The sequence below is a fragment of the Chionomys nivalis genome, chromosome 1, assembly GCF_950005125.1.
Source record: "Chionomys nivalis chromosome 1, mChiNiv1.1, whole genome shotgun sequence".
Taxonomy (NCBI): Eukaryota; Metazoa; Chordata; class Mammalia; order Rodentia; family Cricetidae; genus Chionomys; species Chionomys nivalis.
In genome coordinates this window covers 22,832,762-22,860,461 of record NC_080086.1, presented here as the reverse complement: position 1 = coordinate 22,860,461, position 27,700 = coordinate 22,832,762, and the positions used below count along the sequence as shown (strand labels likewise).

The window sequence follows — 27,700 nt, the reverse complement described above, 5'->3', positions numbered from 1 at the left end:
AGAGACTGATGGACTGATTAGAAATTCATTAGTGGAGCGACCGGAATTTTGTAGGTTCAGAGACTAATTATTTTGGTCTCATTTTAGCCTTCTCCCCTAAGTCATGCCTTGGCCCCCCTTCTGTATCTGAACTAACGATTTGTGATAATAAAGAGAAACCTTCTAGAAGCATTAACTTAGCAGTAGACTAGCGTCTGCCAATCCAAGAGCTAAGAGCACCATCACAGAGCACTTTAGGCCTGTAGAACAGCTCCCCCGACCCCTATTTCATTGTACCCGCCTCTGTGATGCACCCACCAACTCGCCCTGACTTGTGATTTTCTTTGTTCTGTAAAAGTATAGAAAACATGTGAAATTGCTTCCACGTTGGAACACAGAATTCAGGGTAACTTAAATCTGTGTTCCTGAGCCATGGTCACTAAGCTCTCTCTTACTCCCTTTAAGATCAGAGCTGTGGTTTTTAGTTGACATGGGAAAGGGCTCTGCTGCTCCCTCAGCCTCTGAAGAAGCCCTAGAAGGGGGATGCTGGTCACCAAGCTTTGTGTGAGAAGAAACAGACCTGCAGAGGGGACCTGGAGTTGTCGAGAATCAGGTGAGGACATTGAGACCCTAAGAGGGGAAGTGGCCACAGAACTGATTGAGGCTGGACTGGTATCTGAGCCCTGGGCTTTCTGCCTCGCAGTTAGCACAGCCTGGATCCGGCTCCGCAACTAGAGAGGATGTACTCCCAGGAGGGAGAAGAGCAGGTCCCAGCCAGGGAAAGCCAGGGAAATCTCCCTCTTCCTAGTTGCAGGCCTCCTCGGGTCTGCGTTCCAGTCCATTGCCTTCCCATGACTTATTCAGAATTCTGTGAGGAAAGGCCTGGAGAGGAGGCAGGAGAAGAAGGAACTCAAGGTCATCCTTGGCTACCTAGAAATAAGTGGTGTGAGTATACACTACATGGCAGGCACTGGCGGCAAAGCCAAGTGAGACATGGTCCTGCCTGAAAGGCCCTTCTGTCTGGTGTGTGCAAGGTGAGAGGCCAGAGTCATCTAGAAAGATCAAGTGCACTCAGTCCTCATAACCACAGTCTTCAGGTTTGTATGTGCAGTCATCTACTCAAGAATACCCATGATCTCAGAGCATCTGTAGATTCTGGTACCTCTAGGAGGAGGCCAAATTTTCTGAAGCTCGAGTGCCTTGTGTAGAATGGCAGCGAATTTCTATAACATCCTCCCACATATTAGGTCATCTCGCTCTGTAGCCTTGAATTTGCACTATCCCTGCCTCCGCCTCCTTTACGCCAGCATTATAGGCATTAGCCACCACGTCACTCTGACTTCACTATTCAGAGGGACCCTCGGTCAGCGGGCCAGCTCAGCAGGTAAAAGTGCTTGGTGCCAAGCATAAGGACCCGAGTTCGATCCCTGGGAAAGAACCTACTCCCTGTTACATTGTCCTCAGACGTCCACAGGACACGCACACGCACTTCGTTATTTAACTGATTATTTCAGTGAACTAGCTGAGTTGAATGAAAAAAAAAGCTGTATTAGTATTTAATTGCCAGAAAACAGGCAAATTATTTGTAAAAAAAAATAATTATGTAGGAAAAAACAAGCTGTGAATTAAGACAATAAAAGCTACTGTTATACACACGCACAGCGGAAACATTCTCTGTAAAGCATAAAAAACATTTCCATTCCGCCAGCAGGCACAGTGGTGCACACAGGGAGCTCTGGCACTTGGGAACAAAGGCCAAAGGCAGAAGGACCGCCACAAGTCTGAGTCCAGCCTGGTTTACATAGCCAAGTTCAAACTGGCCGGGAATATGATGAGGTCTAGTCTTTATCTGAATCAATGAGAAAACACAAATGGGAAACAATTGTGTGTATGTATGTACATGCACACGTGTGTTGTGCATGCAACACTCTATCTTCTAAGCTCGGTTTGCTTCACTGTTTATTTCTCACTTTTCATGGCTGAGCTACTACCCTCAGCATCACACCAATTAACCCTCCGCTTGATACTCCATAAATGATCCCGACTAAAAGCAAATTGAACAGCCTCAAGCAAAGAACTGTCCGTTCCCAAGCGCAGGAGGCTGGAATGTGCCTGCGGGAGAAAACTCGTGTGTGCTAGATGAGCTTCCTGCAGGCGTGAGTTCTGGTGCTGCTGTGGGCCCCGGGTTAATGAATCAACAATGTATATTAAGCAAGGTGTCTTGGGACAGGGCGCCCACAAAACAAGCCTATAAATTAATTGGCTGACAAAAATCTTGTGACCAGAGGCTTGAATGAATGCAACCCAGTGTTTCTCCTGTGACTAATAGTTCAGTGTTTGTTAATTCAGTGGCTTTATAGGACATTAATTACCGTAAAAAACACCAGTGGCCCAGCTGGGTGTGGCAGAATGAGGCTGCAATCCCAGTACTCGTGAAGCCAAGAGATACCAAGTTTACGACCAGCCTGGACCAAGTCGTGACACCTTGCCTAAGACCAAACAAAACAGAAGGTTTGGCTGTACCTAGCAAGATTAACGTGGGCATAGGTAAACAGTTATTGTCGGGAGGGTAACGCTGAGCTCAAGGCCCTGAGAGTACCACAGCCAGTGTGCCAGGTGAGCTTCCTGCACGAAGACTCCAGAATAGTCCAAAGGTGGTCATCAAGAGATAAATAAAGCCGGGCGATGGTGGCGCACGCCTTTAATCCCAACACTCGGGAGGCAGAGGCAGGCGGATCTCTGTGAGTTCGAGACCAGCCTGGTCTACAGAGCTAGTTCCAGGACAGGCTCCAAAGCCACAGAGAAACCCTGTCTCGAAAAACCAAAAAAAAAAAAAACAAACAAACAAAAAAAAAAAAGAGATAAATAAAATGCGGTACGTGCACACTATGGAATAGTATCCAGTCAGGAAAAACGAAACAGTTGATACATGCCCCAACAGGGACGAACCTTGGACAGATTCTACCAAGTGGAATAATCCAGACACAAGCAATTAGTTTCTCTTTCTTTGGCCACTTACAAAAAGTACTTCAAGCAGTCAAATTCAGAGACAGACAGTCAAGAATCATTACCACGCTGGGAGGAGGGGAAACAGTGGTTATTATTTGATACAGATATCCTGTTGAGAAGAACGGAAAGTGATGGAGACGGATGACGGTGACAATCACACAAACTGTGACCACGCTTAAGGACATGAAACTGCAGACTGAACAGAACTTAGGAAGAGGGGCTGGAGAGGCAGCTCAGTCATGGAGCCGCTGCTGCTGTTGCAAAGGTCCCAGGTTTGGTTCCCAGGACCCACATGGAGACTCACAACCATATCTGTGACTCCAATTCCAGGGGACCTGACACCCTCTTCTCCAGGAGGCACTGCACACACATGGTGCACAGACATACATGTAGGCAAAACACACACTAAATAAATAATTTAAGGATTTATGATGAAAAGCTGGGCAAGATAGCACATGCTGGCAATCCCAGTGTTTGGGGAACTGACACAGGAGGATTGCAAGTTGCAGGTCAGTCAGAGCTACCCCCATGTAGGGTCATGTGACCCCAGCACTTAAGCGGTAGACTGGGCGTGGTGACACACACCTTTAGCCCCAGGACTCTGGTAGCAGATCTCAGTCAGTGAGCTCAAAGCACCTTTGTCCATAGAGTGAGACCTTCTCTCAAACCACCCCTGGAAAAGAGGCAGAGGCAGCAAAATCCCTAAGAGTTCTTGGCTAGCCCGTGGCATGTTGCAAATTCTAGTGGTCATCTTGGATTATACAGTCTCCAAATAAGGAAAGAGATGAGTTGGGGGGGTAACAAATCTTACCTATGAGGGTAATTGTATATTTTGAATATATTTGATTGGCTAACTGAGGTACTGGGAATGAACCCAGAGCTTCACACATGTCTCCCCATTTTTTTTTTTTTTTTTTTGAAGCAGGCTTTTTCTGGCACTGAACCTGTGATCCTCCTACCTCAGTCTCTGGAGTAGCTGGGATTACAGGTTTGCACCCACCAGGCCTGGCCTGTTATATTTCACTGTAAGGACTGTTTGCTTGAGTCACGGTCTTGCTATATGTACTCCAAGATGGTCTCAAAACTATGTTTTTGCCTCAGCCCTCACACTCCAGTGTTGGCATCACAGACATGTATCATGTCTCTATCCCTGGGCATTTAAAAGCCAAGCAAGGTGGCACACACCTTCAATCCCAGAAGGCAGAGGCAAGATACTTCTGAGTTCAAGGTCAGCCTGGTCTCCATAGAAAATTCAAAGCAACCAGAGCTACAGAGTGAGACCCAGAGGAAGGAGGAGGAGGAGGAGGAGGAGGAGGAGGAGGAGGAGGAGGAGGAGGAAGAAGAAGAAGAAGAAGAAGAAGAAGAAGAAGAAGAAGAAGAAGAAGAAGAAGAAGAAGAAGAAGAAGAAGAAGAAGAAGAAGGAGCCAGAGGAAAAAAAGATGACCAAGAAGGCACTGCAGGGGACCTGGTCCAAAGTACAGACACAAAGAAAATCGACCTGTTTGTACCTGGACACGAAGACCGACCAAACAAGAAAGTTTCCTGCGAGCCTTGGGCAGATGGGATCCTGGAGAACAGAGGAAGGAGCGGGGGAAAGAAGACAACCCAGCAAATGGACTAGACTAGGTCAGCTACTCAGTCGGAAAAACTTGTGACCCCAGTGTGGTTTTCAAAAGGTCAGGCTGGAGGGGAGGAGGGGCCCTTCTAGAATATGTGTGCTCGCGTATATCTACAACAAGATTTGGGCTGGGGCTCAGTAGATCAGCACCTGCCTTTCCTGAAGCCCGTCTCAGCATTGCAGAGATATGATCAAACCACACCTTAGGTGTCACCTGTGCCTAAAATTACCACTGGAATGCTTGGCTTTCATGCTGGCTTTGATTAGAAGTTGGTGTATTTAAAGAAACTTCCAGAGTTTAAAACTATTTCTTACCAGCTACGTGGCTGCTCAGCTCCTAGAATGCCTACTTGCCTAGTGTGTGCCAGACACTGAGTTTGAACCTTCACACCAAAAATTGTAGCCAGGTGTGGTGATTTATTCCTGTAATCCAGCATTCTGGGCACTGAGGCAGGAGAAGTGCCCCCAGTTCAAAACCAGCCCAGGCTACACACTAGGTTCAGGGTCATTCTGGGGTACAATGTGGAATTATATCTAAAGAGAAACAGATTTGCGCAGCCAAGCTGTAGCTCAGCGGTAGAGGGTTTGTCTGGCTGTCCGCATCCTTCTCCAGGCCCCGGTGCAGAGACACTGCCTTGCTGCCACCCAGGACAATGACCACCCCTTGCTCTTGGCAGGATGGGAATCTCAGGAGGCAGCAGTGAGCCCCCATAAGCCTTGGAGGGAAGATACATTGGAACAAAAGACCCTGAGAGGGCAGAGGAGCCATGGGGCAGAGGTCCAGTCCTTACGATACCTCTCTGAACTTCATGTTCATCCAAAGTATAACTGGGACGCAACTGATGAGGAATTGATTGACACACTTGCCCTGTGTACTGGCCTGCTGGTAGTTCCAGCTACTCAAGAGGCACAGGGCTCCAGGTGGCAGCCCAAGTCTCTAAAACAAACCAATAAGTAAACAAATTCAAATACCTCAGAAACTGGTAGTCGAGCACAAGGAGGGCTGTTGCCTTTGAGGTTAGGCAGGGAGGGACCAAGGAGGGGGAGGCTGTGTGTGTGAATCAAGAGATAAGCCAGTGGGTGGGGAGGCAGTGGGAAGGAAGTCAAGGAGGAGTCTCACGGAGGAGAGGTGGGAAGGGAAGCTCCCAGACCCAGAGAAATGGAGGGAGATAAGAGTCCTGGAGACAATGGAACTCCAGGCTCAACCTGAGGCTGGGTAAGTGAGGACAGGCCACTCAGGTCAGCATCCATCCCCTTGCTCTTTGGAAGTTAGGGAGACTGACCCCAGCTAGCCTTTCCAAACAGCTGAGTCGTGGGTGTCTGCAGACCTGTCCCTAACACATCCAGGAAGTGGGTCACAGCAACCGGCTTCCACACCCCTCCACCCTCTCTCTGGGGCCCCACAGTTGGTAATGAAGCCATGATGAAACATGGTTTTCCGCCCCTGGGAACAGGTAATGGAAGAAAAAAAGCATTAGGCTCAAGCTCAGGTTTGTTGCAGATGGAACCTCTAGAAGCAGACACTTAGCCTCTTTAAATTTTAGGGGTCCCATGTGCAAAAGGGGGGGCAAGACAGTGGAATATTATTCAGCGATGAAAAAGGCATTTGCTATCAAGCCGTGGAAAGGTGTTCGTAACACCAAGTGAAGGAAGAGTCTGAGGTTGAATCTTTGTGACGTCAATTATCCTTCTAGAAAGGACAAAACTCGAAGGCTGGAGTCAGTTCCGTGGGGGACAACACCCGCTGTGCAAACACAGATCTTGAGTTTGGATCCCAACACCTGTGGATAGCCACACCCCTGCACCTCCCGGGGACAGAGGGAGGTGAAGGCAGGAAGGTCTCTCTGGCTTGCTGGCCACCGGCCTGTCACCAGGTTCAGAAAGACCCCGTCTCAAGGGAATAAAGTTCAACATCACAGAGCAGGACACACAGCATCCTTGTTTCCAGCACCCACTCCTTAGAAAGAGCGAGGAAGAGAGAAAGAAAAAACTCCCTGGGTTAACAAAGAGGTCAGAGGTTATCTGTGGTTGGAAGAGAAGATGAGGATATTTTAGGGAGCCATCCTGCCACGGTGAGTACCTACCACTCTGCGGGTATCAGAGCCCAGCGTGAGCCCTTGGGTGAGCTACAGGCTGACAGACTGCTAACACCCCTAGTTATAACACAGGCACCATGCTAACTTGAGATATTACTAATCAAAGAAACGGAGGGAAGAGGACTACCTCAAGGAACTCTATACTTCTTCCTCGATTCTTCTATAAACTCCAAACCGATACATATTTAAGATTTCATTTGTGTGTTTGTCTGGGTGTGAATATGTGCACCTGCATGCCAGTGCCCTCAGAGGGTGTCAGAGCCCCTGGGGCTGCAGTGAAGAAGCGATTGTGAGCTACCTGACAGGGGTGCCGGGAAATGAACTCAAGTCCTCTGTAAAAGCAACGCGCACTGAGTCATCTCTCCAGCCCCCAAACTGCTCTTTGTAAGACTACTTACTGAGCATGGTGGCACAGGCCTTTAATCCCAGCACTCAGGAGACAGAGGCAGGGGGATCTCCGTTCGTTTAAGGCCAGCGTGGTTTACACAGTAAGGCCAACCACAGCTACATAGTGAAGAAGAAGGGAAAAAAAAGTCTAACTGGTTCAGTGGGTAAAGACACCTGCTGCCAATCCTAACAATGTGAGTTTGCTCTCCAGGGTTCAGAGGATGGAAGGAGAGAACAGACCCTGAAAGCAGCCCACTCCTTTCCCTCCACATGTGTGCTGTGGCATCCTCTCTCCCACTCTCTCCATCACACACGCACACAAATACATAAACATGTAATTTTAAGAAATGTTGATTTTTGGAAGAAGGAAGACTTAATCTTGCGTTCTCTCCCTAGGGACCTTTCTTCAGGTTTCCACACTGAAGCAAGTGTTGCCAGTCCTGAACAGGCCTGAGGCAGAAGAGCTGACTTTATCAAAAGTGGACCTGTCCCCGAAAACTTCAGCTCAACACAGGGGAGCTCCCTGTGGAGTCTTTGCCAGACACGCCCTGGGGCGGACCGTGGTAATCCCATCAGGTGGTGGTCCCCGGAGCAGACAGAGCACACTCTAGGGTTTATTTCACCTTAGGGCTGGGCTGGCCCTCAAGGACTCTCCCAGAGTTACAGGGCTACCCTTGTCCATTCAAAACCCGAGGTTAGCCCAATCCAGTAACTGGAGTTCTGCTCCTCACCAAATTCAAGGCCTTCATCCTCCCTGGAAAAGGAATATTCTACCACGTGGACAAAGTCATGCTCCGGGTACACCGGAAGGCAAGGTAGGGACCCAGCTCTGGGAAGAGGCAGGAGGCAGTATCCACTTAGCCTCAATCATTTCCCATAGGACTGTCTCCATAGAGATAGGGATGAGGATGACACGCTAGACTGAGGTCACCGAAGCAGAGGAACCTCCCTGACCTAGAAAACTCATTCCGGAGTCCCTCTGGTTCAGCCACACACCTACCACCCCTGAAGGCCTGCCAGTCACCCCACCTCCAATTCCAGAACACACGGTCATCCAGTTTGGAAACAAGGCCATGTAAATGGCTGAGGTGCAGGCTGGGGCAACAGCCCTTGTTTTTGTTTTTCCTGGGTGGAGACAGCCTAACCTGACCCACCATGCACAAAGGAGGACCAGCCAGAGAGAATGCGCACCTGAGTGTCTTACTCTGAGGTGGGTTCTACAGCAGGTGCTAAGCCAGGAGCAGACCTTGGGGGCGGGGTGGCACACTGTTCTCCTTCTTCTCCACAGACCACTCTCTGGGTTCCCCATTCCTCAGCCTGGGTCCCACCTTGGCCCTTGAAGAGAGGCCATGATCATCTCACTCCACCAATCACCTTCCCCCGGGGATCTTTTTCTTTACATGGAGGCTCGAACGTGCAATCCCAGCACTTGGGAAACTAGACAAGGAGAACCTCTTAGTTCTAGAGCAGCCTGAGTAACAGAGTGAGACCCTAACTCAAGAACTGCCCACATACACACACACACACACACACACACACACACACACACACACACACACGGCACTTGCCACTAAGCCTCACGACCTGACTTCAGTACCCAGGACCACATAGTGGAAGAAGAGAACCAGCTTCCACAAGTTGTTCACTGGCCTCTACATGCACACATCCTCCAGAAAGTCATAAGAACTTCCCTAAAACGAATGAAGAATATACCTGGAAAGCCAGATATATTATTGCACACCTTTAATCCCAGCACTTGAGAGGCAGAGGCAGGCGGATCTGTGAGTTCAAGGTCAGCCAGGTCTATGTAGAGAGTTCCAAGACAGGCAGAGCTACACAGAGAGACTCAAAACAAAACAATAAAAACAAAAACAAAAAACAAAACCCATCAACAACAAAAGAATATACCTGGCAAAAGGCCTGATAGTAGACAATTAAAGAATGCTCAAAACAAGAGAAAAGACGGGTAGACACTGGGCAGACCCTCACCAGAGTTACAAGGGAACGAGCTGTTCAGCATCAGTAGCCTTGGAAATGCAAACCAGGGCTGCAGAGACGCTCAACAGATAAAAGCACCAGCTTGCACCCACAAGGTGGCTCACAATCACCTGTAATTCCAGTTCCAGAGGATCTTCTGCAACTTCTTGCCCCCGTGGGCACCAGACACACAAGTGGTACAGACATATACTCAGTCGCATACACACGTACACGTAGAATGAATACCAGCACCACCCTGACACACCAAGCCATGAGAATGAGCATTAAGTACACTCATATGTTCCTATGTGGCAATGCAAAATGATGCATACTAGAAAGAGTACGGCAGATTTAGATAGAGTGTATTAGTGCTTGCCCGCATTTATATATGAATACTACATTGCGTTCCTGGTCAACATGGAGGCCAGAAGAGGGCACTCGATCCCAGGATCTGAAGCTACAGATGCTTGTGAGCCACCACATGGGTGCTGGGAATTGAATCCTGGTCCTCTGGGAAAAGCAGTCAGTACTCTCAACCATGGAGCCATCTCACCAGACCCATATGGCAGAGTCTCACAGCATTCAATGAATCTATCTGTTACAAAAGACCCAGCCATCCCATTCCTAAGTATTAATGCAAGAAAGATGGAAAGCCTGTGTTCACACAGAAACAGAAAATGCATTTTATTCACAACTAGCTGGAAAACCCAAGACGAGCAAACACGCTGTGATCCATCCGTTTACAGCAATGGAACACCACTTAGTACTAACATGGAGCAAACTGAAGGAAAGCAGACGTAGCAGCTTGGATAGCTATCAAAGGTATTATGGCGGGTTAAAGAAGCCAGACCCAAAAAGCTACACAACTGTATGATTTGGTTTACATGACTTTCTAGAAATGGCAAAAGTCACAGGACCAGAGAACAGATCAGCATTGCCAAGAAATGAGCATGGGGGAGGGGAAATGGCTGTAAATGAAGAAATGTGGGGAGCCTAAACCTTCCTGTGCCTTAATCGTAGTGTGAACATACAACTCCATGCATTTGTCAAAAACCATAACCCATATGCCATAAAGAGCATGTTTTGTTGATATAAATATAATGTAAAGTGTGGGCCGAGCTCAGTGGTAACCTGCCTGCCTAGCTGTGCAGAGGTCAATCCCCAGCAACACACATACACAGAGAGAAACACATACAGAAACACACACACGCACACACACACACACACACACGCCTACATTCTGCCTGGTGTGTGCAGCTCAAATCTACCTCTTTTACAACCCCGTGATAACAACCCTCAGACAATGACATGTCAGCCTACACAGATGCTTCCTCCTCCCATGTCCCCCTCTCCAGCACAGACTGTCACAGCCCTACCTATTCTTAAAGCTTCTCCCTCACCCACTCCAAGAAGCCTTCTGTGGCTCCTCCTAACCCCATCAGAACGAGTCATTTGTGCCTTAACTCTTCCTTCATCTTGAAGAGCATCACTGCGGGCAGAGTATCAGCCAGCCACCAGGCCTTCCATTCACATTTGCCCCAAACTGAGCTCACAGTAGGTGTTTTGTGGGTGCTGTGGGTCAGTCAAGGGCGGCAGTCTGAAGAGGGGAGCCTGCAGTCTTTTCTAGGGACACAGGAAGCTACCCAGTGTCTGGAGTCAGCCCCTCACCTGCTTAAACTCCACCCTCTGTCACCACACAAGGTCACAAGTTTACAGAGGGACATTTCTGAGGATCTCTGCTCATTTCCTGCCTACCAGGCGCAGAGTTCCCAGGCCTGGCAGGCAGACCCTTGAGATCCACCTGCCGGGGGACTGGAGATTCAGAACTGTCATTTCTCATTTGTAGCCACAGGCGATGGTGTCCCTCATCTGAAGTCACTTTCACAAAGCAGACTCACAGGGGCACAGGCCATTCCACAATCGGATTTTCTAAACATATCGCCAGCCTCTCCTTAAAAATTCCAACTAGTCTAGTTTTTAAGGACCATCTGTAAGTCATTTATTTGACAAACACTTACACAGTGCTTGGAGGAGCTGGGCAAGGACCAAAGCCTTTAAATGTTAAGTCATTTAATCTTCACACCAACGCCGTAAAATCGCTGTTGATTTTCTTCTTTCTTTGGCTGAGACAGCCTCATATAACTGTGGCCGCCTTGAACTCTGAGATTCTCCTGCCTCAGCCTCAATCCAGAATGCTGGAATTACAGGTTTGTGCTACTGAATATGGGTCTCTATTAACACTTTTGCCTTCATTCTGCATAGGGGAAACTGAGGCACACCATACAGTTAAATAACCTGCCCTAGAAAAACCTGTCCAGGTGGTAGTGGTACATGCCTTTATACCTTTAATCTCAGTACTCAGCAGGTGGATCTCTATGAGTCTGTGGCCAACCTGGTCTACAGAGCTAGTGGGAGGACAGTCAGGGCTACAGAGAGAGGCCCTGTCTCAGAGAGAGAGAGAGAGAGAGAGAGAGAGAGAGAGAGAGAGAGAGAGAGAGAGAGACCTTCCTGGGTGGACAGGAGAGGCTCAGACTCAAGCAGGCTGTCTGGAAAGCTATGCCAGCCCCAGGCAGCAGGTAGCAATCAGATGAGATGTGGCTAATCTGAATTGAGATGCCCCATTACATGTGATTTTTCAATACTCTATGAATAATGCCAACTAGGTCTTTCATCCTTTTACTTTTTCTCCCAGTACTGGGGACTAAACTCAGGGCCTTTCATATGCAAGGCAAGTCCTCTATCACTGGCTGACCTCTCCCTATCCAATACAGGTTAAATGTAATATTACAGTAAGTCAAAACATATTACAAAATGTTAGGGAATACTAAAAATGTAGCATAGAGCTTTTGTGTTTTTTTTTTTTGTTTTTTTTTATTTTTTTCTTTTTTTTTTTTTTTTGGTTTTTTGAGACAGGGTTTGTGGTTTTGGAGCCTGTCCTGGAACTAGCTCTTGTAGACCAGGCTGGTCTCGAACTCACAGAGATCCGCCTGCCTCTGCCTCCCGAGTGCTGGGATTAAAGGCGTGCGCCACCACCGCCCGGCAGAGCTTTTGTTTTTTACATATTATTTTTAATGTTATATGTGCGGAACGTCTTGCCTGCGTTTTTGTCTGTGCAGTTATACAGGTGTGCTTGGTGCCTGCAGAGGTCAGCAGAGGATGCTGGATCCCCTGGAACTGGAGTTAGATAGAGTGTGGGCTGCCCAACTGACATGGGGGCTGGGAACTGAGCCTGGGTCCTTTGCGAGAACAGTAAACACTTTTACCAGCTACGCCATCTCTCCAGCCCCATGTTTGCTGTTTGTTCACTCTGAGACAAAGTCTCACTATAAAGCCCTTGAGAGGCCTGGAACTCCATATAGAGATACATTAGCTTCACAGAGACCTCCCTGCCTCTGCCCTGAGCACTGGGACTAAAGATGTACACCACCACACACAGAACATTGCCTTTTATTTTATATGTTTGCTGGGGATGGGGCTGCACACATGCCACTTGCAGGAGTATGGAAGTCAAGAACAATTTGAGGGAGTGGGTTCTCTCCTTCTCCTATGTGGTACCCAAGGACTTAGCTCAGATAACAACAAGCACCTTTACCTGTGGCAGCCATCATACCTGGCCAAACTTCAAGGTTTTCTCATGCTAGGCAAGCATTCTGCCATTGACTCACTACCCCGGCCCTTGGCTTTTTTGATACGGAACCTTACTGTATAGCCTAAGCTGCCCTCATACTTCAAGTCCTCCTGCCTCAGCCCCAAGAGGGAACCAGAGCCTTGAGCATAATAACCGAATGGTCTACCATTGAGCCGTTTCACATCTTCTTACTTAGATATTATTTCTGTAGGATAGTTCCCCTCTGGCATCTGGACTCCGTTCTGGGGTCACCTACCCTACATTCTAGCTTCAGGGCAGGACCAAGATGTAGCTTGATTCCAACACCCATGCCACACCCTCCTGCTCTCAGGCGCGCACGTGTTCTCTCTTTTTTCCAACCTGAACACTCCCCTCTCCCAATCTCACCTCCATTTTGGGAAGCAGCTCTTCCTCCCCCTAATAGGGATGTCTGGTGGGAGAGTATCTCAAAATCACTAGTGGGGCCTCTCAGTGTACCGCAGAAGGGCTGAACAGAGGTACCCAGGTCATCCATCCAAATTCTCACACAGGAAGAGAGTCTACAGTAAACTAAGTATAACTGGTAGGAATCAAAAGGTGTAAACAACCAACGTGGTGCAGAGAAGAACTGAGGGCCAGATCCTGATGCCCAGCGTTGACAAGCCCACGCTGTCTGCCCAGCAGCTTCAGGAACTTCCTGGCCCACAACACCTACAGAGTCTAAGGTGGGGCTCCAAGGGTTGTAACTTCCATTAGGAAGTTACATACCTGATGGGCCACCTCTGCTGGCCACAAAGAGGAGCGGTTTGTCTTCAGGACCACAGCTTCCAATTCCCCATCAGCCTCAGTGAAGACATTCAAACACTGGGCTGGCTTGCATGGTGGCAAATGCCTAGAATTCCATCCAGCACTCCAGAGGCAGAGAAGTGGGGATCCAAAGCTCCAGGCCACTAATAATGAGTTCAGGGCCTGCCTCCGTGAGACTTTGACTCAGAAGAGCCAGAGCCTGGAGTGACAGCTCAGTGGCTAAGAGCACTGACTGCTCTTCCAAAGATGCTGAGACCTGGGTTCGATTCTCAGCACCCACATCGGGTGACTCACAACCATTTATATAGCTCTAGTCCCGAAGGATCCAACAGCCTCTTTTGGCCTTTGAGAGCATTACACACACATGGTGAACAGACACACATGCAGGCAAACCACACATACAATAAAAGTTTTAAAAACTTAAGAGAAACACAATAGCCCCGCCTTTCTGGCTGCCTTCTCTTGCTCTTTGACCTCCAATAAAGCCCAAGATCATACACGCAGAAAGGAACTAAGCTGTTCATCTGGCATGAGCCAGTAAACTAAGTATAACTGGTAGGAATCAAAAGGTGTAAACAACCAACGTGGTGCAGAGAAGAACTGAGGGCCAGATCCTGATGCCCAGCGTTGACAAGCCCACGCTGTCTGCCCAGCAGCTTCAGGAACTTCCTGGCCCACAAAGCCATGGAGGGGACATATTCCCAATGTACCACAATCCTACTGTGCTGAGACAGGTGTGTGATCGTTCACAATGTCAAGGACCCTGTCAAGGACCCTGCAGGGGTCAGCAGTTCAGGGTCATTGACAGGGACAAAATAAACTTGAAGTCAGCTTGAGATACACACCTCAGAAAACAACAGGACAAAACTTGAAAGGGCTGGGGAGGCTGGGCAGTGGTGACACACGCCCTTAATCCCAGCACTCAGGAGGCAGAGGCATGCGAATTTCTGAATTCAAGACCGGCCTGGTCTAAAAGAGCTAGTTCCTGGACAGGTTTCAAAGCTACAGAGAAATGTCCTGAAATACCAAAAAAGAAAGGGCAGGGGATGTGGCTCATGGGAAAATGCTCGCTTGCCCAGCCTGTCCACGTCCCAGAGTTCGACCCCTAGAACTGGAGGAAACTGTTTTCTAGGCAAATATAAATCACGTTTTCTTTTTGCTTAGCCTCCAACCTCCTAGAACATTCTATCAGTTGAGATGACAGAGGCCTGGTTCTGCCATCCAGGGCTTGCTCACTATCCTCAGCACCCACAGGGCTGACGGAGAACAAAGCTAGAGAGATCTGTGGGCTCTCCCCTTAGGAAACTCCCATGCCTCACAGGAGGTGGAGGGTGAGTGCTGTACAAAGCTCCCAGGACAGTCCTTCACCCAGACAAACTCCACAGCAGCCACTTCCCCTGCTCCCAGGAAATCCACGAAGCTGAAAACCCTTCCTGAAGAGTTAGAGTGTTGTTCAGTGCTTGCCCGGCATGCACAAGGCCCCGAGTTCTAGACCCAGCATCACAAACAAAAAGGAAAGAAAAAGAACATTTCTCCATCCAAAGATTACACAGGGTGCATCCAAGCTAGTCACCTCAAACTCCATTTCTCCATAGAGGGCTGGGGTCAGAGCACTTGCCTGGCACGCATGAGGTCCCCGGATCTAGTTTCAGTATGACAAGCAAACAAATCAACTAATTAATAAATAGAATAAACCTTGATCTAGAACTGGGCAAGGGATGAACAAGGAACCCGGCACTCTGCCATTTCCAGAATCCTTGTCTTGTTCCTTGGAGAAATAATCAGGCTAGCATATGTTCTCTCCACCACACCCCTCTTGGATGGGTCCTGGCAGTGGTCCTACGGCCACTCCTGAGGCTGCTCTCAACCCCAAACCATGACCTGTGAGGATCTGGCAACCTGAATTCACACAAAGAAAAAAATTCCATGGGCTGACTGACTCTCCCTTCTAAAGCCAAGGGCCCCTTTGCTCTCACAGCCAGACTCTGTCCCACCCTTCCACAGATGATGGCAAGATAAATGTCCAGCCTCCGAGAACATTCCGCCACCTGCCTCAGGCAGGAATCTCCCCCTGCCTGTCTTGCTCTGTGACTGAAGAAATCTCTCCACGGTTGTCTAAGTGACCCAAGGCTCCTCTCTCCTTACCCAAAGCTCTGCCCACTGTCACCTCCCATCAACTATTACTTGGGGCTCAGTGCCAAGGTGGAGGGCAGCCAGGTTGGACGGCAGCCAGGAAGAAACAACACTGATCTTTCATCCTGGCCAGGGCAACTCACGAAGCCATCCTGGGGGCTCTAGGGGAAGGGGTAGGCACGATTCTGGCCCCGAGAGCCTGGCAGGAACCTGGCAGAAGGCTGCCAGACACAAGATCTTTGCTAGTGGGACACAGAACAGAGAGCTCAGCCAGATAATGGGCCCTTCTGCTCAGGTTTCGCTCTGAGTCAACAGCCCCCTTAGGCAGAGAGCCCCACCCCAGGGCCCACCCTATGTGTCATCAGCCCCTCCCCAGTGCCCTCTGCACTGGCCCTAACACTCAACCGGATATGCAATCCCATCCCCCAGGAGGGTCACCCTGGCCTTAGCACAGCTCCCATTTCCTGCCCCTGGTGACTCCTCTGAGGTCTATTGTTCCCATTGAGTTTGGGTCAAAGGAAGCTGGGACCCCACCCATGGGGGCCTGCCTGCCCACCCTAGCCTAGAAGCTGGCCCAAACCACGGAGCAGCAGGCCCGTCTTCCTACCTTTCTGGAAGCTGGCCTGCCTTGCAAGCAAACAGATGGGCACAGATCTTGGCCTGAAGTTCTGGCGGGAAATTTCCCACAGATCCTGTCCCACCAGCTGAGGGCTCCAGGAACAACCACACAGGTGTGACTAGACTCTCCCCAAAACACAGCCTTAAAAAAATGACACGGAGAAAGCTACCATTCCGCAAGAGGTCAAAGCAACACTGGAGATGTGGGCTCCCTACCCCCAGTGAGGCAGCCTGCCCTACCCCAGCCTCCACCTGGGCCCCTGGTCCTGGCGACACTCCCGCCCTCAGGGTGCTGGGTAGCAGCTGTTCAGCTCCAATTTCAGAGCTTTAAACAGAGGCCTTGTTCCCACTTCTGCCAACCAAGGGTCAAGGGGGCAAAGAGGGAAAGCCGCTCTCAGGAGCCCCGAATTCCCAGCTTCCACCAGACCAGCCTCAACTACAAGAAGTCAGGGCCTTCTACCTCCCCTGAGAAAGAGGAGACACAAGTTTGGCAACAGTTATTGCTTTGTGACAGTCACAGGCACAAGACTGCAGAATGCAGGCCAAAGGAGGCTGTGACATTTGCATCCTTGGATCTGGAAAGATGGAGCTGGGGGTAGAAGCTCAGTGGCAGAACAGTGTGCTTAGCAAAGCCCAGGCCCTGGGTCCATCCTTAGGACCAAAACACAAAATGATAGAGTGGATGGATGCATAGATAATCAGACAGATGGATAGATAGATAGATGGATATATACATACACACACACATACATACATACACACATACATACTACTCCACACACATATACATACACATACACACACATACATACATACACATACGTACACGCACATGCATACATGCACACATACACATACGCACACACATACACACATACACACATACATGCATGCACACATACATGCATACATACACATGCATATATACAGACACCATACATACATACATACATACATACATACATACATACACATACATACACACACAAACATACATACACAATACACACATGCATGCATGCATGCATACATACATACACACATACTCCACACACACACAGCACATCTGGCAGAGCAATACTCAGACCTTTAGCTGGAGAATGATGCTACCTGCTGGCAAAGGATGGCATCTCCATGGCACGGGACCCATAGCAAACGCTCAGTTCATGTTGGCAAAATGAACACGGTGAACAGAGTGATGAGGTTTCCCAAGGGGGCCTCAGAGACACGGTTGCTCAAAATCCTCTAGCTTCATGTGTTATCGGACCCTGGATCCATCCCTCAGCATGGCAAAGGGAAGAGGGGTTCTTGCCAAAGCAAGCTGGGGAAAAGCTACTCCATTTCCGAGGGCCTTGGGATGTACTACCAGGGGTTTGGGATGTACCACCACCCCGCCACCCGGCCACCTCTCCTCACCTCCACTCCCCCTCACCCTGCCACCCCTCCTCATCCCCCATTCCCTCCTCACCCCCCCCACATGTTACTCATCAGGAAACTGAACCCAAAAGCCTTATACATAGTGAGTCTCAGGATACATGCCCGGTCTGTCTGACCCCAAGCCTGTCCATTTTTTACCTGACAAGAGCTGCTTTTGTAAATCAGCAGTGCACATGGCCTGAGTTGTTAGGAATATGAGGTATTTCCCAGTAGATGATCTAATCTACATTAGCGCGATAAAAGGAAGGATAAACACAAGAGCCGCCACTCCTGACACAGACTTCTGTTCCTTCCTTCCAAGAAACCCTAGCTGCCATCTCTCTGTTGTGTTAATGAGGGAGACCTCTGGTGCCAAGTCTGTCTGTGACACTCACACCATGCTCCTGTCAATATCCTGGAGGCAGCCAACAAGTCCCAGGCAGCCCTCACCTTCCGAACTGTCACCAAAGCATTCCCGCAGCCCCACAGGAACAAGGTAGCCTAGCAAGCTGTGAAGAAAGAGGGAGCAATCCCAACTCTGAGGCAGTTTGAACCCAGAATGGTTACAGACCAAGGCACTGACTATTAAGGAATAAGCAAGCCTAATAGTCTATTAATGAATAAGAGATTTTCCCTTCAAGGCCCCAAGGAGAAGCGAACCCTGATATGTAGTTCGGGCAGTAAACATGGACACTCTTCTGTCCTTGAGGCCAACTTAGAAACACTACTAACATCCCAGTACCCAACACGGTCAACTAAGCCTGGTGACTCAGGCCTGTAATCCCAGCTCAAGGCCAGATTGGTCTTTTAAGTCTGTCTCAAAAAAAAAAAAAAAAAAAAAAGTTTTTTGTTGTTGCTCCTCCTCTTTAGGTTTTTATGAGGGGGTTGTTTGTTTTGAGGCTGAAGGATGAAAGTCAGTTTAGGGTAGAAGTACCAGGCCAGGCTAGACTAGGCTTCTGTCCCAAAAGAAAACAATCTAAAAAGGTCTCTCCCTTTCCCCTAAACCCACCCTATCCCCTAAAGGCAAAGATCTGTCAGCTTCGCTAGCCTTCCAGCAGCTCTCTAAACTGTTCCGGCAGAACAGGATCCACTCTCCCTCAGAAAGACAGCTGCCTGGAAGGGGGGCAGGTGTAGGCAGCTTCCTGCCAGTTCTGCCCAACCCAGCCGGGACGGAGTGGGGAGTGGGGGTGGGCGGACACCTCCAACGACTACTGTCAATTTCTCCCTGCACACAAAGAACTTGGAGACGCTGTCTCCTGCTCCGGTTCTGCAGGAAGAAATCCAGAGCCAGAACCAACATCCTCAGAGCGAGGACAGTCTTGGAGAGGAGGCATCATCACACACCCACTCCGACACTCAGGGTTTCAGACAGCTCCCTCTTCAAGGTGGACTGTAGCACAATGTACACACTGTCACGTTCAGCACAAATACACCTACTGGAAACAAAGTGAGTCATAGCGTACAGATCTCTCTCGCTCGGGTACACCCAAAACTTAGGGATGCTGACACAGAATGATCTCGCTTGAACTCACAGAATCGGAGTGTGGGTGTGCCTGGAGCCCCCTGATATGTGCACCGCGGCGCCACCCTGGGCTGCCTACAGTGCCTTGGATTTTGGGGAGCTCGCGTTCATCAATCCTCAGCATGGGGAGACAGTGTCTCAAACCCTGGGGGACCTCTGCAAAAGGTCCAAGCAACACACTTCCCTCCGGGGCTTGCTTCTCGAAGCCAAAAAGTAGAAAAGGGTTCTGTTTCTGATATTCTGATACTTCAGCCAGGCGACCCTGCTCTGCCCAGCCCCTGGGCTCTGCCGCCCGCACGTGCCCCACTGGTCCTCTAGTGCTTCCCGGGACCACGCGGGGACACCGAAATCGTCCGAAGCTGGCAATCTTACCGGTCCCAGGGTGCGGGAGGCAGGGTAGGAGCGCTCGGCCGGTTGCAGCAGGTCCGCACGGGGCGCCAAGTCTTCCAGCAGCAGCGACGGCTGCAGGGGCCGGAGCGCGGAGCTGCGGCGGTCCCCACCTCCGGGGCTGGAGTTTGCAGAGGAGCCCGGCAGGAATGCACGGAATGGGCGCTGGAATGAGACGCGCGCGGCTGGGGAGGGAGCGGAGGGAGTGGCGCTGCCACCCGCACATCGGGGAGGAGACCTGGCCGAAGAGGGGCCGGGCAGCACGGCGGGGCGGAGCCCGGGGGACTGCGGGCGGCCACGGGACCGGGCACGGCCGAGACACCCCGGGACTCCACGCGGATCCTTCGGCGCCTCCCGTCGCGTCCACCCGCCTAGACTCTGGTCTACTAATTTCCCGCTCTCATCCAGCTCCCCACACTCCCGGGTGGCATTGAGTCCTAGCTGTCTTCCACCCTTCACCAGTTCCAGCTGAAAACCGTCCCCTGCGCCGGAGTGGGGCGCGCCTCGCTGCGCTCCTGGAAGGACGCGGACGCGAGCAGGAAGGGCTGTTCCTTCCCCCAGGCTGCTACCGAGGACTCTCGCCCCGGGAGCAGGAAGCAGGAACTCCCGGCGCTGCTCCCAGATCCGCCACCGCTTTCCCTCTCCAGCCCTCCTCAGTATTGGCCCTTTCAGTTCTCTCAGTGTCCCTTGGAATCTGCAGAACTGTCACCTTAGAAAGCAGGAAAGAAAAGGGAGACCCGTCATGGGTTCGGTTGTAACTCTGTGACTCTTTATCCTGTGAATTAGTCCACCGGCTGCTACAGAGAATAATAAGGATATAGGGTCCTGGCAGGGGTTCACAGAGATCTGGAACTTGGCTGGGGACCCTAGATACAGGACAGTGTCGCCAAGTCTGGGTGTTGTAGAAACGTGCCAGATCAACTTAGGAGAAACACGTGGGCTCAGGCTGCGTAACAACTTTGGCTTAAAGCAATTACAGTTACTACGTAGCTCCAGAACCCACCTTGTCGCTCCGGGAAACTTAAAACCAAAGAAAAGACTTGGCTATTTCCAAAAATCAAGCTATCTCTGGAGCATTATCACTTAGTTTTCATTGCTGTGGTTCTCCCGGTCTGATCTCCTTGGCCAAACAAACCCTTGAAGGCAGTAAATGGCCGGATTTATCTTATCTTTTGCCCAATACTAACAACAGAAGACGAGATGTGTGTGCGAAATGAAGGGTGAGTAGCAGGAGAAATGTTGGAGTGTACCCAAGAGAGGTGATCTAAAGAGTCTGCGGAAATGCCGGCATCACGGGACTAAGTAGCATCCAGCCTTACAAAGTGAAGACTTTGAAGGAAGCAGTCCTCATCTGGATATATAAATTCTGGTATGCTTATTAACTAATGAGTCATATCAAAGCTTGGTCATTCCCATTCACATGAAAAGGGCCTCAGCGCAAGGCAGTGTATCTGTGAGCGTACAAACCGTCCTACCTCTCAGCTCAACAATCCTTTGTGGAGTGTCTGTTGACTCTGGCACCAAACTAAGTGCAGAAAGAGGCCCCTGCCCTCAAGAAGTTCACTGTCGGAGCAAGGCAGTAATTCAATAACGCAACGTCCAACATGAATTCAAGAACGGGAACAATGAAATTCAAGGCACAGGGTGACATTTCTCAGTGTGACGTTTGCTCAGGGTCCTGTGTATGCTAGGCAAATGCTCTGCCACCGCGCTGTGCCCCCCCCCCCATTCGTTCTGGTTTTCGAGACCTTCAACTGGTCAATTCTGCCTCAGCCACGGGAATAGCTGGAATTACAGTACAGGTCTTTTGCTACGGGGGTCTGTGGGGTGACCTCCATCCAATTCTTGAAGGACACAGGAGTTTGCCAAGTGGTTTTCCAGAAAGACTTGATGTGAGAAATTAAGAAGTAGTGGGGTTTGGTGGTGCCCACCTGAAATCCTAGCTCGAGGGAGGATGCAACCCCTTAAGACTAGCATGGACAAAAGTGTAAGAGAAGTGAGTGCCCGACTGTGGGGCTCATACAGGCTGCGCTGAAGACGTGGCCATCGCGAAGGCCACTTAGACCTACCTGTGACTTTCTTGGTGCTATCATTAGACCCTCTGATAACAGTCTTGATTGTCATGTGGAGACTCCCGTTCTGTGCTAAACACATGCAGTCACCCTGAGACTGAACAGAGAACTTTGGGATCTAAAAATAAAGGTAAATTCAAGTGTGCTCTGTCCTTTAAGCTGAAAGAGAAGCTGTCACAGCTGGACAGCTGACCACATCACAAAGAAAGAGGTCTGGCCAGCTGTGGCGTGGTGGCCTGGTGGGAAGGGTCTGAGAAGGTTAAAGCTGGAAGATCAAGCGTTCAAGGCCAGCCTGGACTATACTGCAAAATTGTCTCAAAAATAAAATGTAATAAATAATTTGAACTACAGGTAAATAGGATCATATGGGAGGGGGCTCTGGCCTGGAAAATGTGGGATACAGACAGAACATCCCTTCACAGACAGTAAAGGGTGCTTGGAGATCATACTGCTTGCTTCTCTACAAAACCATTGGGGGGCCAAGCTGGAAAGTGTGTCTTCTCGGGTTGGAGAGATGGCTCAGAGGTTAAGAGAATTGCCTGCTCTTCCAAAGGTCCTGAGTTCAATTCCCAGCAACCACATGGTGGCTCACAACCATCTGTAAAGGGGTCTGGTGCCCTCTTCTGGCCTGCAGGCATACACACAAACAGAATATTGTATACATAATAAATAAATAAATATTTTTTTTTAAAAAAAGTGTGTCTTCTCACTTCCTGGTTCGTAACCTTACAGGCTTCTAGATAGTCCTAGGTCTTCGGGAATTCCACTTTCTGAGCACATCAGGACCACCTCAGAACTCTTTCTGCTAAAGAAAGCTAACCAAGGGCACCATTCCGAGGGACTGGTGGCTGGCAATGACTCTTTTTATTCCCCTGTAGCTGGAGTTACAAGTGATGTGCTGGGAGCTGCCTGATGTGGGTGCCCGGAGCCCAACTCCAGGTCCTCTACAGGAGTACCAGATAACCACTGAGTCATCTTCCCATCCCCCCCAGTGGGGACTTGACAGAGGTCGTCTGCCCAGCCCAGGTGGGTTCAGGCTGCTCCCTTCCTTCCCTGAGCGAGCCCCTCCAATTACATCACGTGGCCCATGACCTCCCTCATTTACTGGAGCTCCAGTCCGCTCCGGTCCAGCAAGTGGGTGGAGGCCGAAAGCAAGGTGGTTTGTGGTCAAAGCTGGTTTTGATGTGGGGAGGGTGTTTGTGTTGATGAGGCCCATGGCAAACTTTAAAACCATATTAATTAGTGCTACCATATGCTGCTTGGTATTATTTTGATTCCTGTAATAAACTTTGTTTCTTTAACCTACTTGGGTTAAAATCAAAATATTTATAAGGATCCTTTATTGAACACATTCACTCACATGTATGTGATGGAATCGGTCACCTCCTAGTAACAGGAATGTTTAAGATTCATAGTCATTTCTTTAGTGTTTTGTTTGTTTCTTTGTTTGGTGCTGAGGCTCAAACCCAGGATCTCGCATATGCTCCAACACTAAACTACACTCCAGTCCCTACACTGTGATATTTTAAATAAACCAGATGTTCATGATTTACTGTATGGAAAGGGCAGATTCTCTCTCCCCCCTCCCCCCACCCCGTCCCCACCCCTTGGATATTTTGAGACAAGGTTTCTCTTGTAACAGCCTGTCTATCCTAGAACACACTCTATAGACCAAACTGGCATCAAACTCAGAGATCCCTGCCTCTGCTTCCTGAGTGCTGGGATTAAAGGTGTGGGCCACCACCGCCAACCAGGCCAGATTCTCAAAGTAGGGTACGGGTACACAGGTTGGCTCCAGAAGGTTTGGGTTTTTGTCGTTGTTGTTGTTTTGTTTTTTAAGGACTTGCTTCTGGAAACAAATACACAGAGAGAGAGAGAGAGAGAGAGAGAGAGAGAGAGAGAGAGAGAGAGAGGATGAGAGGAGGAGAGGAGAGAGAGAGAGAGAGGGGAGGAGGAGGAGAGGAGGAGAGGAGAGAGAGGGATTTGTTAAAATGACTTACCGGCTGTGCTTCAGCTAATCCGATGTTGTTCAGTCTGCAACGCGGAATGTCTCAGCTGGTCTTTGGGATACATCAGAACCCCAAAGAAGAAGTATCTTCTGCCAGTGAAGGAATGGACTTGCTAGGGAAACAGAAGCAAGCAAAGAGCAAGAACTTCCTTCTTAGATTCTTATAAAGGCTTCCAGCAGAAGGCGTGGCCTAGATTAGAGGTGCTTCTTCCTGTCTCAAAGATTCAGATTAAAGCCGGACAGTGTACTTGGGGGGGCAGAGGCAGTTGGATCTCTGTGAGTTTGAGGCCAGCCTAGCCTGCCTACAGAGCTAGTTCCAGGCAGCCAGAGCTACACAGAGACACCCTTTCTCAAACAAACAAAAAAGATTCAGTTTAGAAGAGGGTCTTCCTGCCAGGGTGGAGGTGGCACACACCTTTAATCCCAGCCTTCAGGAAGGAGGCAGATCTCTGTGAGTTCAAGGTTAGCCTACTCTACGGAGTGAGTTCAAGGAGGAAAAAAAGTGAATCCTCCCAATTCAAATTAAGCAAAAATCCCTCACAGAAGTGGCCCATTTGGGGAATTCAGCTAATTTAGTTATTGTAATCAAGTTGACAACCAAGACCAGCATCACACCTACTGAACCACCTTTTCAGCCCCTAAGATTTCTTTTTTTTTTGGTTTTTCGAGACAGGGTTTCTCTGTGGTTTTGGAGCCTGTCCTGGAACTAGCTTTGTAGTTGTAGACCGTTTGTTTTTAAAGATTTATTTATTTATTATGTATACAGTGTTCTGTCTGCATGTATTCCTGCAGGCCAGAAGAGGGCGCCAGATCTCATTACAGATGGTTGTGAGCCACCATGTGGTTGCTGGGAATTGAACTCAGGACCTCTGGAAGAGCAGTCAGTGCTCTTAACCCCTGAGCCATCTCTCCAGTCCCGCAAGCTTCATTTGTTAAAATACAAACAAAATATCACTACAGGAGGCAGAGACAGGAGGATCTCTGTGAGTTTGAGGCTAGCCCGGTATTCTACAGAGCCAATTCCAGAGCAGGCTCCAAAGCTACAGAAAAACCCTGTCTTGAAAAACAAAAGAAAGCTTGGGAGGCAGAGGCAGGCGGATCTCTGTAAGTTCAAGACCAGCCTGATCTACAGAGCTAGTTCCAGGACAGGCTCCAAAACCACAGAGAAACCCTGTCTCGAAAAAGAAAAAGAAAAAAAAAAAAAAAAAAAAAAAGAAAGAAAGAAAGAAAGAAAGAAAAGAAAAATCAAAGAAGAAAATGTATATGAGTGTTTGGCCAGATATATTGTTAATCCCAAAGATGTAAGAAAGAGCACCGATCAAAACCATTGTGGCCAAATGAAGACAAGCAATTAATGAAAGTAAACCTTTTTATTCATGAACCCCTAAGGTGGAGTTGGAGTTCAAGAGGTCAGCACTGGACACTAGGCAGACAAGGCTCAGGGGTAAGGGGTTTCCAAATGGGAGAATTGGCAGCCAAATAGGAAGGGTTACAGGAGCAGAACATGACTTCCTGAATGACCTAATGACCTCCTGAAACAAAGACATGGTTGCTGTTTCCTGGGACAGGCAGTTCAGAACCATTTGTAGTTAAGGTTATAGGTAGGCATAGACCAATCCCTTAGAAACAGAGGTTTAATCATAAACAGGAATAAGCTTTAGTTTGTCTTTACAATAAGATAGCTTTTAAGCCTAACATGGAGGCAGGCTGGTTCATCAATATGTCTGTGCACCATGTGTATTCCTGCTGCCTGCTGAGGTCAGAAGAGGGTTCCGTCCCCTGGACCTGTAGTTATAGAAGGTTATGAGTGGTCAAGTGAAGACTAGGGATTAAATCCAGGTCCTCTGGAAAAGTTGCAAGTGCTCTTAGCCTCTGAGCCATCTCTCTAGGCCCTGACATTTATTTTAAAAGTATTTAGCGCCAGGCGTGTAGCTCGTGGACAGTTTGACTATCAAGACTCAATCCCCTGACAATAAATCAATCAATAAATCAAAAAACAAATAAGTTTGTAAGTAAATAAAAGTTTATTGTGTCCTCAATACCTTAAGAGTTACTCTGTAATAGAGTGGTGTTTTTTAAGGACTTGTCATGTGCATTATTGACCACAAGGTGGCGCCACAAAACAGTCTTTAATAACAAAGGCCATTTGTTGTGGCACTGAAATCCTGTCCTTTGCAAACTGGGACTTTTGCTAGTTTGTCAGGCTATGTAGACCAGATTGGCCTCAAAGTCCCCCTTTCTGACCTCCGCCACTGTAGTGCTGAAATTACAGGCATGTGATACCACGTTGCCCTTCAAGACTGGGACTTAAAAACAAAACAGCAGCCATCTCATGATAAATGGAGACCAGAAAGGGCCAGAGGCTGGGAACAGGGTGGCCTGCAGTGTCCCAGTGTTTCCTCGGTGGATGTCTCTGTGCCCTCAGAAAATTACATATAGCACAGAAGAAATCACACGTGTCAACCTAACCAGTGACATACATAGTGAAACAGATGTTTACTTGGGGGTGGGGCGGGGTGCTTTCCTAGTAGGTAAAAGCTCCTACTAGGAAAGCATAGAAAGGCCTGGGTTATGGGGCTTTTGTTTTGAGATAGGGACTCTCTACGTAGCTCTGGCTGCTCTGGAACTCACGTAGACTAGGCTGGCCTCAAACTCACAAAGACCTGCCCAGCCTGGTTTGTGTCTCTCAGAGGAAGACAGGCTAGTCCCTGGCGCCGACGGCCATCCAGCCTAACCTAACCTGGGAGCCTCTGTCAGAGATCTAATCTCAAAAAATGAGAATGACTCCTAAGGAATGTCACTTGAGGTTGACCTTGGGTCCCCACATGCACTTGTACCTACACACACCACGTGCACATGACCGGGTCTATACAACACAGCCACCTGCAAAAGAGGCTATTGTCAGGTGTACCAACTACAGTTACAGTATAGCCATGGGCAACGTGAGATTTTGTCTTTAAAGACTGAGTATAGTGGCAACTAACTTTAATCACAGCATTCAAGAGGTAGAGGCGGACAGAGCTCTGTGAGTTCAAGACCAGCCTAGTCTATATAGTGAGTTCCAAGTCAGCTAGGGCAAGGAGGAGGAGAAAGAAGGATGAAGGAGGGAAGAGGAAGAAGGAAGCAGAGGAGGGGGAAGAGGAGCAGAGGAAGAATTATCCACATAGGACCTCAGTATGTAACCCAAGCCGGCTTCAAACTCAAGAGCTTCTGTACTCAGCAGCCCAAATTCTAGGATTACAGGTATCAATTTGGATCCTTTCTTTTGGCTAAGAGTGTGAGCTAGCACATGAGGCCCTGGATTCCATCACTACCGAAAGACAAACCAACCCTCTGATCACTAAACTGTTACACAAAGAGTCTATTTGAATCTCAACACTCAAGAGACAGAGGCAGAGGCTAGAGACGGCTCAGTGGCTAAGAGCATTGGCTGCTCTTCCTGAGGACCAGAGTTCAATCTTCAGCACCCACAGGACAGCTCCCATCAGTCTGTAACTCCAGCTAAAGGAAAAACCAAGCTATTAAGAACTAAGTTCTCAGTGGGGCTTTCGGCTTTCCCCGTCTTTATTGCTGATAGAGGAGTGAAAGCCCTGAGAGATGTACAGGCTGTGCTTTCTTTTCATGTGCTGATGCAAGGGGACCCTTAAACGTGAGGAGGTGGTGTGGTGACCCAGCCCTGCGGTCAGACCTGGCAGGCTGAGGTAGGGCGGAAGTGAGTGCAAAGGCAGCCAGGGCTACACAGTGAATTCCAGGTCAGCCTTGGGTACCCAACACCCTGTCTAAAACACACACACACCCCACACACGCAAGTAGGAGGTGAGGTTTTTTTTTACCGTTACATATTCCACTTCTTTTGCTGTATCAGTGAACGCCGCCAACCAAAGATCCAGGAGGCTGACAGATTAGCTGTCAAAGATGATGCAACCTGGCCCAGCCAGGGCCCCTTGCATTCTGCTCTCAGTGGCGTGATCCCTGCAGAGAGCTCTGGAGTACGATGCGTCTATATGCTCTCCCAAACAGGTTTCTCAGTCTGTGGCCCCCAGGACCAAACTCTGCTAGCACTG

At 49.1% G+C, this 27,700-nt stretch overlaps 1 protein-coding gene across 2 annotated transcripts in view; it reads right to left on the bottom strand.

Moving 5' to 3' along the window:
- The window catches only part of Tead4 (TEA domain transcription factor 4), a 76,991-nt gene extending 57,079 nt beyond the window's left edge, over positions 1–19,912 (bottom strand). For both annotated transcript variants that reach the window (XM_057781498.1, XM_057781505.1), the window contains exon 1: positions 19,542–19,912. In XM_057781498.1, coding sequence (XP_057637481.1) covers positions 19,542–19,782 — 241 coding nt within the window. In that variant the 5' untranslated portion in view covers positions 19,783–19,912. The remainder of the gene's footprint in view (positions 1–19,541) is intronic.
- Positions 19,913–27,700: the final 7,788 nt, after the last annotated feature.